This window comes from Budorcas taxicolor, chromosome 8 (genome assembly GCF_023091745.1).
Source record: "Budorcas taxicolor isolate Tak-1 chromosome 8, Takin1.1, whole genome shotgun sequence".
Taxonomy (NCBI): domain Eukaryota; kingdom Metazoa; phylum Chordata; class Mammalia; order Artiodactyla; family Bovidae; genus Budorcas; species Budorcas taxicolor.
In genome coordinates, this window is record NC_068917.1 from 79,175,414 (window position 1) to 79,189,783 (window position 14,370).

Here is a 14,370-nt window from a genome sequence, read left to right on the forward strand (position 1 = left end):
TAAGATACACGAGGAACAGAAGCCCAGCCAAGCCCTGATTCAGCACCTCTGAGCCCTTCCCATAAATACGAACAAAACACCACCACTCTGAAAGAACAATTCAGAACATGTGCAGTCCAGAGGCCACACACGGGGCATTTGATTCCTATGATACCTCAGTATACCTCAAAGTCAGACACCTTGAGCCTAATGCGGTTAAACCCAACAAATTAGAAAAAATGGATCTACAGAGTTCAGGATCATTTTAAACTATTGATCATTACAAAATCTCAATAAAAACCAAACAGAACAATATGCTCTATGGAATTCTGAGTAGAGACAATCACACAATGAGGGCTGTGTCTGGAAGCTTCGGTGTGGGCAGTGAGCCCCAGCCCTGAGTCCATGAAGCCTGGGTTCAATCACTTAGCACTATTAACCAACTGTCTCTTCTGCTCTGTGCACCAAGGAAGACACAAGCTCAAGGAAGACACAACTTTGCATTCATGGAATGTAAGGCCCAGAGGGAAATGGATATTCATCTAGAAACCCCACAAAGAAGAGAACAAAGGTAAATTACAAGCAGTGGTGTTATGAAGAAAAAGATGCAATGGGAGTATGGAGGTGGTGCTGGTCTGATCTGGGAGCCACAGAAGGTGGCCTGAGGAAGAGATCTCTAAGCTGAGCTTCAGGGGAGGGGAGGTGTTAACACAGCGGGTGGTGGCTGTGTTCTAGGCAGAAGGCCCAGCAGGTAAAAGCCCAGACCCTGAGCACCGGGGGGACTAAGATGGTCTGATGTACATTTCCCTGTGCTGTTCTTACGACTGTTTTACAGTCTCACTCACACATTCTCCCCACTAATTTAGTGGGACCTGACCTTCAGCTGTCCTTGTTAAAGATTCGGTCTTTGTCCTCAGGACAATGGAAAGTCACAAAAAATACTATTTTGCAAACCACCCAAACCCACAGAGAAGAGTACCGGCTAGAAAGGATGAATCCAGGGAGCAAGATGGGCAGGAGAGGGGGTCAAGCCCAGGGAGAGGGATTCCTGTCAAGGCAGGGCCCAGAGAAGACAGCATGGGAGCCCTAAGGATAAGCAGAGCACATGAAACCCACACTGCAGAGGGGTCTAGATGCCTAGGACAGGCTGCTGGCCAAAGCCAGGCTACAGACCACATGCACTCAAGAGGAGAAATGGCCCAGCAAGCCTCGCTAATGGAGTCAGCATCATTGTGCCTCCTCCCTTGAGGATGTGCCTGGTCTGGGCCTTTTTGCTACCCTACCTCCAATCTTAGCCCCAGAGAGGCACAGGCCTGGACACATTTCCCATCTCAGCAGAGTTGTTGCTCCCAAGTATTCAGAGGTAGGAGGTGGAGAAACTTTTAAAGCAGTTTCTGCTTTTTTATTGTTTTGTTGTTGTTGCTCTAGGTTCCTAAGGATGCTCACAGCAAGGTCATCTGCTAAAAAAGCTTACTAGGAGTCCTAATTGCAGTTTTTGAAATTCAGACTCAACTCTGTACCCATTTTATGGAGGTGTGGCTAGCACAGCAATTCCACAGATGGGGGCTCGTCTAGGGAGAAGTGGGTGGCTCTGTCTCTCGCCAGTTCAGCCTCAGCTCCTGCCCTTCTAAGTCCCATGCAGAGGCCACTGCCTCAGAACAGCCTCTTGGTGGAAGGCCTCACAGCACTCCATTGCATCTACACAAACCCACCAAATACGTCAAGGAAAACTGGCTAGAAGGCATGTTTCACAGAGAAAGCGAATAGCTGTCTGGTCAGGGTGAGAGGAGTGAAAAAAGCGTTGGCTTCTTTCTAACAGTTAAGTGCCCTTATTGGTTATTTGTGTGGTTTCACTGTCTCAGAGACACTCTATCGAGAGCATTACCACCAATCCCCTGCCCTCCCAAATGTTCAGGGAGACACCCAATAATGTCTGGCCTGAGGTCTTTTATGGAGTTTTAACAGGGGAATTTATTCTGAGAGCGTGAACCCCACAAAACCCCTGGGAAGTGGGAAACGGACAGTGGGATGGGAAGGAAATGAATGAAGGCAAGAGAAATGTGGCTGGGTCAGAGGACACGCATGCAGTTGTGGCCACCTTTGGCTGTATATCAGTAGATGCTGGAGCAGGGTTAGGAGTACCAGCTCCCAGGAGCCATCACTGGAGAGGCTCATTCAGTCCCTCTAGATAGGGGCCCGGGAATTTGTATTTTTATCAAACACTCCAAGGTCATTCCAAGGCTGCCTACTTGTATCAGAGAAACTCGGAGTCCCCACATCCTCCTTGAATGACTCCCAGGTGGCATTTTACCCCAAAACACAGGAGCTCAGGATTCTTTCCTGCTTTTGGTCCTGTGACCTTTGTCAAGTCATGTAGCTTCTCTGAGCCTTAGTTTCTTTACAAATTTTTTAAAGAATGATGATATTAGATTACTTAATTCATAGTGTTCTGAGGAGGGTTAAATAAGAAGTGCTAAGTCACTTCAGTTGTGTCAGACTGTTTGCGACCCCATAGACTGTAGCCCGCCAGGCTCCTCTCTGTCCATGGGATTTTCCCAGGCAACAATACTGGAGTGGGTTGCCATATCCTACTCCAGGGGATCTTCCCAACCCAGGGATTGACCCACATCTCTTTTGCCTACTGCATTGGCAGGTGGGCCCTTTACCACTGGTGCTACCTGGGAAGGCTTAAATGAGACGAAATGATCTGAAAACATGTATGGTACTCCTTGCTCATTATATGACACCCTCCGTCCCTCTCTCTCTTCCCCTACCCCTGATATCACTCTCCAAACCTCTGCATTGCCTTCTCACTGTTGAGCTACTGAAGCCAATTCTCTAAGCCGTGGCCATACTGGGAACCATGTCAAACACTCTGAAGGCAAATAAAAGCTTCAGGCTCCAGCTCTAGCTGACCCGTTCCAGCTCTCTGCTCCCAGGCTCTCCCATCCATGAGCCCAGAGCAAGACTTCCTCCCAGTGAAGGCAACTCGGCCACAGCCTAGTAGCAGTAGCAGTTCTCTCTCCTCTAGCCTCCTTTCTGGTCTTTCCTCTCCCCACTTCCATCTCCAGCTACTCATCAAAACCTCAGCACAGAAGCACTGGCTATTCTCAAATCTCTGACCTCACAGGGAAATCCAGTCCCCAGCTGACCAGCACCTGACTGGGTGACACCTGTGTATTCAAATGGTGGTCTCGTTATTTCTCTCTTTTCTACTATCACAACTCTCCCCCACCCCCAGAACATTCAGAGCAGAGTCACTCTACCTAGAGACCCCTTCCCATGGCGTTATGGAGTTCTGTCCAGTCCTGACACTGAAAGTCTGTTTTAAATGGGATACTATTTATGAGACGTGCATACATACTCACAGTGCTTGGAATAGAAAAAGCATTCTCTGAGTATCAGTGTCATCTTATGTATACACAGCACAGCTCTGCAGGAATATGTCCTCACTCACCCTTGCTTCCAGCTTCTCCTCTGGTACCTGTTAGTACAGGAGCTGAGGACGGAGGTCAGGTTAGGTGCTGGGGAGACACTGGCTGGTGCTCTAAAGGCCACCTCTAGAACTAACAATACAATTTCCCTTTTCCCTATGGTTTATAGCTTCTGGAGTAATCACTGTAATAACAATATATGTTATTACTGAGCCCTACTAGGCATCATTCACCATCCAAAGCACACTGCATTCTCGGTTGCTCAGTCACGTCTGATTCTTTGTAACCGTATGGACTGAAGCCTGTCAGGCGCCTCTGTCATGGGATTCTCTGGCAAGAATACTAGAGTGGGTTGCTGTTTCCTCCTCTAGAGGATCTTCCCAACCCAGGGATAAGTCCCCCATCTCCTGCATTGCAGGTGGATTTTTTTTACTGCTGAGCCACCAGGGATGTGCTTAAATGCACTAATTTATTATTTAAAAAGCACTTTAAATACACTAATTTATTTCATCCTCACAGCTCTCTCACAGGAAGAAGCAATCCACATTCTTACATGAGGAAACTGAGGCACAAAAGGGTAAATTCACTTAATAATGGTCACATCGTAGAAGCTGGAGGAACCAGGCTGCAAACCCAGGCTTTTCTGTATTTTTAAAATAATGTCTTGGCCATGCAGGTCCTCGTACTTCAGAATGCATCAGGATCACTGGGTGGGCTTTTGAAAATACAAGGTTCTGATTCAGTAAGTCTGAGTTGGAGCCAGGCCTTTAAAACAAGTTCCCCAGAAATGCTGATGCTGGTCCAGGGACCCAAACTTTGAGAATCACATGATTAGAGCACACAACCCTAGGTTGCAGGCTCATCCTGCCTGGAAAAGGTATATTACTACTAATATCAAGATCCTTCATCCCAGATTCTGAATTTTTAAAATAAAAGCTTTATTGAAATATAACTCACAAAACATAATGTTCATCCTTTTAGATTGTACACTTGAGTGGTTTTCAGTATAATTTACAAAGTTAGAGATTCATAAGAAACATATCTTCATTACCCTCAAAAGAACCTCCCAATACCTATTAAAAGTCCCTTCCTTCTTTCACTCCTTAGCATCATGTTTTCAAGTTTCATCCATGTTGTAGCAGGAATCAGTAGGTACTTCCTCCCTTTTATGGCTCAATAATATTCCATTGTATGGATATACCACTTTCCTTTATCCTTTCATCAGTTGATAGGCATCTGTTTTAACTATGATGAAGAATGCTACTATGAACACTCGTGTACACATTTTGGTGAGGACTCAGATTTCAGATTAATTGGGTCTCAGGTAGGGTCCATGTTGTTATTGTTTAAAAGTTCCCCCAGGTGATTCTAATGTGCAGTCAGGCTGAGGATCTCTGGTTTAGAACCTCATTACTCAAGTGTGGGCCATACACCTGCGGCTCAGCATCACCAGGGAGCTTATTAGAAATCTGGATTCCTGGGCCCCACCCAGACCTACTGAACCAGAATCCACATTCTAACAGGATTTCTGGGTAACTCTCATGCTCACTGAAGTGTGAAAGGTCAGTTTATGGAGATACTCTGGGTCCTTGACGACCAAGTGTAATCTTGATGACCAAGTGTAATACTGTTTCTTTGACAAAATGCACACTAACCCAGACCAGAAATTTATTAGGGACTACCTTTATGTCCTGCACAAAATTCCATAGAAAGCTGGGGACAGAGAGTGTCATTTGAGCTTCCACTGTGTCCCACAGCACAGTCTCAGCCTAAAGCAGGTGTGAGAGAGATTCATCAGAAGAACCACCAGGGAGCCACTGAACTCTTCAGGGAATCTAATGCACTTTCAGGGAATCAGTGTCCAGAAATGGCACATCCCAGGGCTCTGGGGGTGGCAGCACCCAAAACACATGGCAGGGAGGAAGCTCTCAGATGGTGACTGTCTAAGTCTGTGTTGGGGACCCCCAGGGGGTTGGAGCAGGAGGGAGAATTTCTGTTTCTGGGCTCTGTTCCCAGGCAGCAGATCTCAGAGCCAGGGCTCTCAAACCTGATCAGTGGCCCCGGGCCAGCTGACAACTAGCAGCACATTCATGTGTTAAAAGCATACTAGAGAATTCTTGGCCATGCGGCCTCCCTATTCTCATGACAGGTGAAGTGCAAAGGAGGAAACAAACCACTCCCAATCCAGGAAACAAGATCAGGGCTTTGTGACATGGATAAATCCAGAGTCTGCCATACAGAGTGAAGACAGAAGGAGAAAAACAAACATTGCATATTAACACATATGTATGAAATCTAGAGAAGTAGAACTGATGAACCTATTTGTAGGGCAGGAAGAGAGATGCAGACATAGAGAACAGACCTGTGGCCACAGCAGGGGAAGGAGAGGGTGGGACAAACTGAGAGAATAGCACTGACGTATATACACTACCATGTGTCAACTAGATAGCTAGTGGGAAGCTGCTGGATGTACAGCGAAGGAAGCTCAGCTTGGTGCTCTGTAATGATCTAGAGGGGTGGGACGGGGGTGACTCAAGAGGGGGTGACTCAAGAGGTGGGGGTGTGTATATGTGTGTGTGTGTATATGTATATATATGTATATATCTGATTCATGTTGTGCAACAGAAACTAACAACACTGTAAAGAAATTATACTCCAATTAAAAGAAAAAAAAAGATCAGCGCCTTGCTCTGCCAGCCCAGACCATGCAGGCCAAAACCATGATCAGCTGGAAGCAGGGCCAGGAAAGCAAGCAGGCAGTGGAGTGCCGGGGTCCTGCCCCGGTGGATCCAGGGAATTCGAAGGGGAGATGGCGTAGGTGAGGAAAACTTATTTATTTAGTTAGAAATATGGCTTCCCTGGTGGCTCAGATGGTAAAGAGTCTGCCTGCAGTGCGGGAGACCTGGGTTTGATCCCTGGGTTGGGAAGATCCCCTGGAGAAGGAAATGGCAACCCACTCCAGTACTCTTGCCTGGAAAATTCCATGGACTAGGAGGCTCCTCAGAGTCTGGTAGGCTACAGTCCATGGGGTTGCAAAGAGTCCAAGGAAAACTTATTTATTTAATTAGAAATATAAAGAGAGATTAGGAAGAAATAGTGTAGTAGGAAAATTTAGTGGAGAAAAGAGGCTGAATAACTTGGTTTATGGGGAAAGCCAATAAAACTTCAGGAAAAGAAGTTTGCACCATCTACGTCAGGCCACCGGCACTCGTTTGAATAGCAGAGAGTGCCCCGCCTTGGGCTCCCTCTCTCACGGGACTTAAAAGCCAGGGCAAGTAAGTAGACATGGTGAGCCTCCTCACTCCAGATGGGAATTCAGCCAGAAAATAGAGTAAAGAGGACACAGGGGAAACCAGTCCAGTGACTGGCCCATCCTCTATTGTCCAGAAAGGCCTTTTATACGTTTTTTTTTGTACATAGAGATCAATGGATAATATAAAATTATGCAGCATCAGCAGCCCTGACTCTTATCGAGACTAGGCTTTCTCTCTGCATACCTAGTTGTATACACAAGTCTTAGGTGATTTACATCATCTTCTGGCCAGAAGGCCAATTAACATTTTACAGCCCTTTTCTGATAAGGGTTTGTCAATCAGAAGACTTATTTGTCTTAAAAGTGTTGTTCTTCCCAAAGTCTGGTGCCACTCTCAGAAAGCACTAAATAAAGTTACATTCTTACATAGCAAGGACACAAGAGGAGTGCAGTGATATATAACAAAGAAAAGTAATTAACTCAAAAGTCTAGTGTTGCTAACATCAAAACTACTATATTCCTATTCCTATATCCCAATTACATTGATTAATATCTTTCAGGTGCCTAAAAGATAAAGAATATGGAGGCCTGGCAGCAGTCATTGACTCAACAGTGAAACCCATCACCAGTATAATTTTTAGCTTTTTAGAAAAGGCTCTGTATCTTTAAGATGCTTTAAGCTTTGTGCCTCTCGTGGTTGGGGGCCTGTAAACAATTCACAAGCTGTACAAAGTCTGGGGGAACCTGTCAGGCAAGTTAGAGAGCCATCAGACGGGTTTGAGCTGAAACATTCCTTTCATATGCAGGAGACTGAAGCCCTGAGTTACCTTTTTTCCAGAGAATGTCCGAAGAGTGGAAAGCACAGTACGATAAAATCAGGCCTACTCTGGTTTTTGTGGGTAGATATTCAGGAAAACCCAGGGGGAACCCCTGAAGCCGGATCACGCCTTTGCGTTTTGTCGGGCTTCCTTCCTCATGACCTTTGCCATGGGCGGGATTCCTCACACTGGCTCCTGGCAGTGGAGGAAGCTCTGAGCTTCACAGAGTCAGAGCCCTTCAGAAGCAAAGGGACTGGGCTCTGCAACCAACTGGCACTCAGAAAACATTTCCCATTCATGGAGCAGGGAGTCGTCATAGTCATAGCAGCAGCTACTACTTACTGATGGTCAGTGTGCCTGGCAGGACTAGACACTGCAGGGCAGGGATTACCAGTTGAATTTTACAGATGAAAAATAAAGATAAGGCTCAAAGTGTTCATTGTTTTGTTTCAGGTCACATGACTAGTAAGCAACAGAATCAAGGTTCAAACCCAAGTCTGTTGGCCTCCAAAGCCCACTATTCTTAACACGAGGCCACAGTGATACAAGCAAATCATACCTAAGTCCCAGCTTCCTCCCTTCAACAGATGAGCCAGATGTGGTCAGCCACTGGTTCAAGGTCACACTGCTGGGTCAGGATAAGCTCTATCTTTCCTCTTTCTTAAGGAACAGGGATAATTATGGGATAATGGTGGAACAATGTTTGGACAAATCTCAGGTCAGGATAAATATTAGGGATTAGAAGTCTTAATGGGAGAGACGGGGTAGCCTGGCAGAGGTGTTGACGCAAGGACCCAGTCAACTCTGTATGGTGCCACCTGTTCTCACAGTTACACTCCTTGGGTGTTCAGGAGCTTCTACAGATGACTGGAAGTGATATCTTTGATATGCCTACTTGGCCCATTCAATGATAGAATTGTCAGACTACTTTGTTAGCTGGCAGATAATAAGCATACTCCAAATGCCTCAAATGGATTCCTTTGATTGTGGGTTTTCCCCCTTTCTCTCCTCTCTTTTCAATTGTGTTTTTACATTTATTTTACTCCATATACCAACTGACTCTCTCACTCATGATAAAACAATACACGTGCAAAAACTATTCAATGTCCTGAATAATCAGATTGTGGTGATGGTTGCCTAAATTGGTGAATTATACTAAAACCCCTGAACTCACACATTGAAACAGTTGATTTTATAGTATGTGAGTATTATCTCAATTTTTTAATGGTTAAAAACAAAAAAAAAGATGTGTAGGCTCCAACTAAGACTAAGAACATCAGACTGTCTGCCTTTCCTTCTCTCTGCTGTCATGTGAATGGAGTGGTCTAGGCATGCTGAGTTTTCAGAGGTCATCAGCTATTCTATGTTTACCAGTCTTCAAACAATGCAGGAGACTCACAGATGCCTTGATGTCTTATTGATATGCATCATGATTCCTAGAAGCACAGCATTTTGTGAATCATCTCATCCAAGCGTTTTCAAATTATGCTCCTGATAGCATCTGCCCAAGACTTGGGAGTTTTCATTCCAAATCTGGGAAAGTCATGGGCAAACTCAGACAACTGGTCACCCAACCTCCTGCGGAACAGTGAGCAATGAGTCAAGGGTCTCTAGTCCCCAGTCCCAACTTTGGTCCCCACCAACAGCACAGCTTCTCTACTTTTATCTTTTTTTGCATAAGCTTTGTCTACACTTTCTGTGTAAGGAAAAGAGTTCTGTGGCTTAAAAGAGGTTGAAAAACAGTTTCAGCCTTCATTCTCCTGAAGGCCCTTATAAGCCAAAGCCCAGGATGATCAGAGATTCAGTAGTTTCAGGTGAGTCTAATAAGTAAGACTATTTCAGTGTAGCAGGGCAGGATAGCAGAGTGGAACAAAATCCACCTGGATGAACTCCAGGGGTGAGTGGTGCTGATACCTCAGGCAGGGCTCACTAGGCTCCTGACTGCATCCATCACCACTGCTCTTCCAATCAGTAATGATCTCAATGGTTCAGGACATTGAATGGTTTTTGCACATGTATTGTTTTATCATGAGGAGAAACTAGAACTTATGGAAAAATCCTAAATTTGAACCTTTTTTAAAACCTGAGAGTTTTATGGATGGTTTCTGAAGTTCTGTGCAGCACTGACTTTCTATGATCCTAGAAGACCCTGATGGCATTCTACCTACAAACCTTTGGCCCTCATCTCTAAACACTGACGCCTTCTTACCAGGAATATGTGTGACTCTCTGCCTAAAGTTTCTTTTTCTGTTGTTGAGAGCACATACAACCCAAGCTCAGAGTAAGCCAGAAGTGCTAGAGAGTATTAACTTTGCCCTTCTAAGTGTCTCTAAACTAAAATGAATGGGGAATTGGTAGATAAACAGACCAATCTCTTTGCCAGTCAGTGGGAGAACTTTGAGGCACATTCTGCAGTCTGCTAGTGTTCCCCAGCAGACATAGCTGAGTCCAGCAGCTCACAGTAGTGACTACTCAATATCATGCCCTATATTTCTTGCTTCCCCTCTCCCTCCTCCACTCCCCTATTGGTACATTCAGTAACCACACCCCATTTGCACTAAGCTCTTCCCAAGGTCTGCTTCTAAGGGGGGCACCAACCAGAAACAGATCCTGTGACATGTTGAATGGAAACAACAGTGCCCCTCCCCCTAAAAAGCCCAAAGCAATTAGGAAACACCCAGTATAAAGTTTAAGACATGGTCAGGCCAACAGTGGTTGGGAGTCACTCTGAACAATGCAGCAAAATTATAACTCACTTAAATATAATAAAAAATGACTATATTAAAAGAAATGAATACGTAGCTGTTTACAAAACATAAAGGACTCCAGAAGCGCTTTTCAAACCTATGATTAAATGAATAAAAGTGACTTACTTATAAAAGGCCTGGTTCTCCACCCCACACTTCCAAAGATGCTTGCAGGCAGCTGGTGTTGAAGTATGAAATGCCAACACGGCTTTTTTCTGATAAAATATAACAAAACAATTAAGGGCACGTTAAACACAGTTTAAGTTTTTCATATTTTTCTTTTAAGAATTTACCTATTTGTATCCCACCACCTACCAAACAGAACTGAAGTAATTTATGCATTGCCATGTACTTAGAAGATGCTAAAGGCATATTCCTCCTTCCCTCACCCTTTGCAGATATTACTAACCTTTCCAGGTCCTGTTCTGGATAAAGAACAGCTTCATAATCTTTCTCAACACTCCAGGCATCACCTACCTCTCAATCAGACTTGGATGAATTTAAAAATTTACTCACCATTCTTGAATATCTAGTGCTTAAACACTAGGCTCAAGAAAATCAAGAAACTTTCAGACTGAGCTCTGAGGCTCTTCAGTAATGGCTTCCTCCCAAGTGATAAACCCAACCTACATGTGGTAACTCCTTGATTTTAAGATTCCCAAAACTTATACTTTTTATAAAACTCTAATCAACACTGGTTGATATCTATCTTTAAATATTTTAATTCATTTCCTAATTTTGTATTCTGGCAATTGATAGAGGTAGGGAGAAGAGCCATTAGCTATTTCTCAAGTCAGTGAAAGTTAAAGTGTTAGTATCTCAGTCATGTCTGACTCTTTGTGTCCCCATTGACTGTAGCCCACCAGGCTCCTCTGTCCATGGAGTTCTCCAGGCAAGAATACTGAACTGGGTTGTAATTCCCTTCTCCAGGGGATCTTTCTGACTCAGGGATCAAACCCTGGGTCTCCTGCATTGCAGGTGTATTCTTTACCATCTGAGGCACTGGAAAGCCCAAGTCTATCACAACCTAGTTCTTACACAGGGGTATATGGTCAGCATTGTTCACTGGCTTAATTCTTAAATGTGTGCTGCTGCTGCTAAGTCGCTTCAGTCGTGTCCGACTCTGTGCGACCCAATAGACGGCAGCCCACCAGGCTCCTCTGTCCCTGGGATACTCCAGGCAAGAATACTGGAGTGGGCTGCCATTTCCTTCTCCAATGCATGAAAGTGAAAAGTGAAAGGGAAGTCACTCAGTCGTGCCTGACTCTTAGCGGCCCCATGGACTGCAGCCTACCAGGCTCCTCCATCCATGGGATTTTCCAGGCAAGAGTACTGGAGTGGGTTGCCATTGCCTTCTTAAATGTGTAAACCTGGTGTTATTTACCTCTAAATTTCCGGTATCACCACAAACTTTAACATCATGGTCTTTGGGGGCTACATTACTACAGGTACATGTCATACCTGAAACTTTCTCATGCACAGGCACACCTGCACACACGCATGTGCAAACACACGCATGCACACCCAACAACAGACAGGTAGAAAAGCAGTTTCTGACCTCCTTCTGGGTGCCAATCACATAAAATGTCTTCCCTTCAAACTTCAATTTGCAGACATCTGGCCTAAGAAAAGAAAATCTCTTTGGGTGAGAAGAAAAAAAAAAAAAGTGGCAGCTAATTAAGGTACCCGCTTTCCCATAGGAATCCATCTGACTCACAAATGCCAAGCAGACAGCAATGAAACAAGATATTATCTTATCATTGCTGGAGGCCAAATGAGCAGGGAAGAGCCGCCAAGTGAATTCTACAGCAATTTTCTTCCCAAAAGAGGATCCGTAGGCAGCTCAGAATTGTTTATTTTATTTTTTACAGTTAAGCTGCATCTTTCTTCCAAGGAGCTCTAGAGGTTTCACGAATATTAATGACCAAAACAATATTAATTGGCCAACTCACTTTGTGAGGTAGGAAGTATGTAATAGTTATTTCAGATTTGGTTAATGAAACCATATGGATTCACAATATTCATATCCTTTCATATCCATCTCTAAGACATGCACCACATTGCAAAATTCTCATTTCTCTCCTCCCTGTTTATAAATGAACTATTTTGTTAGATAATGAAATATTCAAAACTATAAGGATACCTGGAGGAACTATAGTCAAAAGACTTGAGGCTTCATTTAAAGGAGATGCTCAGTTAAAATCTACCTGAAATGTAGACCTAAGGTCACCTCCTTGGTAAGAAGATAAGTGTAAAGAGAGGAGGAAATTCTATTTTTATTCTTTTGATCTAATTCCTAGGACAGTGATATGTACCCCTGTGCTTTTCCTGGGGAAAAAGAACAGTGAGGTCATATTAAGCTGTGGTGAGGATTTGCAAGAGGGATAAAGTTCAGTGAATGTTCAAAACAAAACAACACTAGGTTTAACATGGGAAGAAAATTTATTTTAGTAACATGTACATGGCTGTTACAAATGTGTTCCTAAGCCACAGCTGGAAGAGATGGGGATGACAACATCCCACCAGAAATACCAAGATTTAGAACCTAGAAACAAAAGATCTGGGAACTGTCCATCTCAACTCTTCAGTGGACCCAGGAAGAAACTAAAGCTCCAAGGGGAGAGACTTGCAATCAATATGCACGTGTCTAACCCAAGGACTCCAGAGTTGAGTAGTACCTAAGGATCAAACACCCTGCAGGACCCTCAAGCCTTTTGTAATTGTAGGAGAGAATGGGGGAAGCCCTGCCCATGCTCCCCAAAGTCAGAAAATCCCTAGGGAACTTATTCTGGAATGGAGTGAAGGGTGGTTAACATCAGAGCTTCTTTATAAATACTGAAGACACAGAGAAGAAAGTAGGTAACCCACCATGCTATGTATTTATAAAACATCCTAGTTCACAAACCAAGTCACTTTCACACACACTATTTCATTTCCTTCTCCCCCATCTCCTTTCTTTCCTGAAAAGTAGTTGGATATAATGAATGCCCGTTTTATGAACGAGTACATTGAGACTCAGAGAGTTAAGTGATTTATTAGAGACACACGAAAGTTTGAGAATGCTCATTATGGAGGAAGAGAGTACGTGGGCGCAGATGCGAACTGACAGTATGACATGAATAAAGGCAATGACAGAGTAGGTAGGGAAGATATTTAGGCAAATTAGGGTTCTTAAGAAGAGAAGGCTGATCATAAAAACACAGCAGAAGGTGTAGGAAGCAAAGTGGACATGAGCTGATCGATTCTATTCTTGTAGAGGTTTGAAGGGAAGGCAGGGGCTCAGAGGAGAGTGCAAGAAGCGATGGGGGTGGATGGAGACTTGATAAAAAGGTGCTAGAAGAAATCCTGATGCTAAAAGAACCATGAAATGGAGGTTCAGATAAGCATGAGAGAGCATTTTTAATCCAGGACTGAGGGTGGATGCCCAGAGGCCCATCAAAAACTTCCGACCCCTAGGGCTCAAGCCAAGAGAGAGTCCACCATCCAGAGAGACCAGGTGACTAATCTGTCAAGGACCATCAGAGAGGGAACCAAATCAAGCTGAAGCTATGAGCAAGACTAAGCCCTTACAATATTCCAACACACACAAAATGTTCAGCCTTCTTCACTTTTTGTGTTTTAAAGTACAGTCAAGATAAGTCCAATTTTTTTTGATTTGTCTTTTTTAAATTTTTTTAAATTTTTTATTGGAGTATAGTTGTTTAACAATGCTGTGTTAGTTTCTGCAGACTTCTTCACTCTTTACTAAAACTATTTTGTTCCCTCATTGGACACAGCGGGCACTGCTGGTCCATTCTCCCACGTCCTTACTGACAGAATCCATTCTTTATTCTTCCTCTAGATCAAGTGTTCATATAGACGATGTTCTCCCCAAGAGGATGAATCTTGATTTGACCAACCTCATCACAGAATTCTACTTCTTGGAAGGATTGGTTTAAGGAGGCACATGTGACCCACCCTGCCCAATTACATACACAGGCAGTCTCTTACAGAGCTTCTGAAAAAGCTATCCTTGTCTTCCCAGGAGACACATGCAAAGGGCTGTTCTCCTTGAGGGTGTTGCCATGGGAAGATCTGACAACTGAAGTTGCATGCATGGCCATTATATAAGCACGAACCTGGGGACAAAAGCTACCACC

The 14,370-nt window shown here is 44.1% G+C and overlaps 1 protein-coding gene across 1 annotated transcript in view; it reads right to left on the minus strand.

The window, feature by feature from the left end:
- Positions 1–14,370, minus strand: part of FRMD3 (FERM domain containing 3) — a 345,648-nt gene that overhangs the window by 81,409 nt on the left and 249,869 nt on the right. The window contains exons 9-10 of the mRNA XM_052644654.1: positions 11,790–11,853; positions 10,358–10,446 (exon numbers count right to left, since the gene is read on the minus strand). Coding sequence (XP_052500614.1) covers positions 10,358–10,446; positions 11,790–11,853 — 153 coding nt within the window. The remainder of the gene's footprint in view (positions 1–10,357; positions 10,447–11,789; positions 11,854–14,370) is intronic.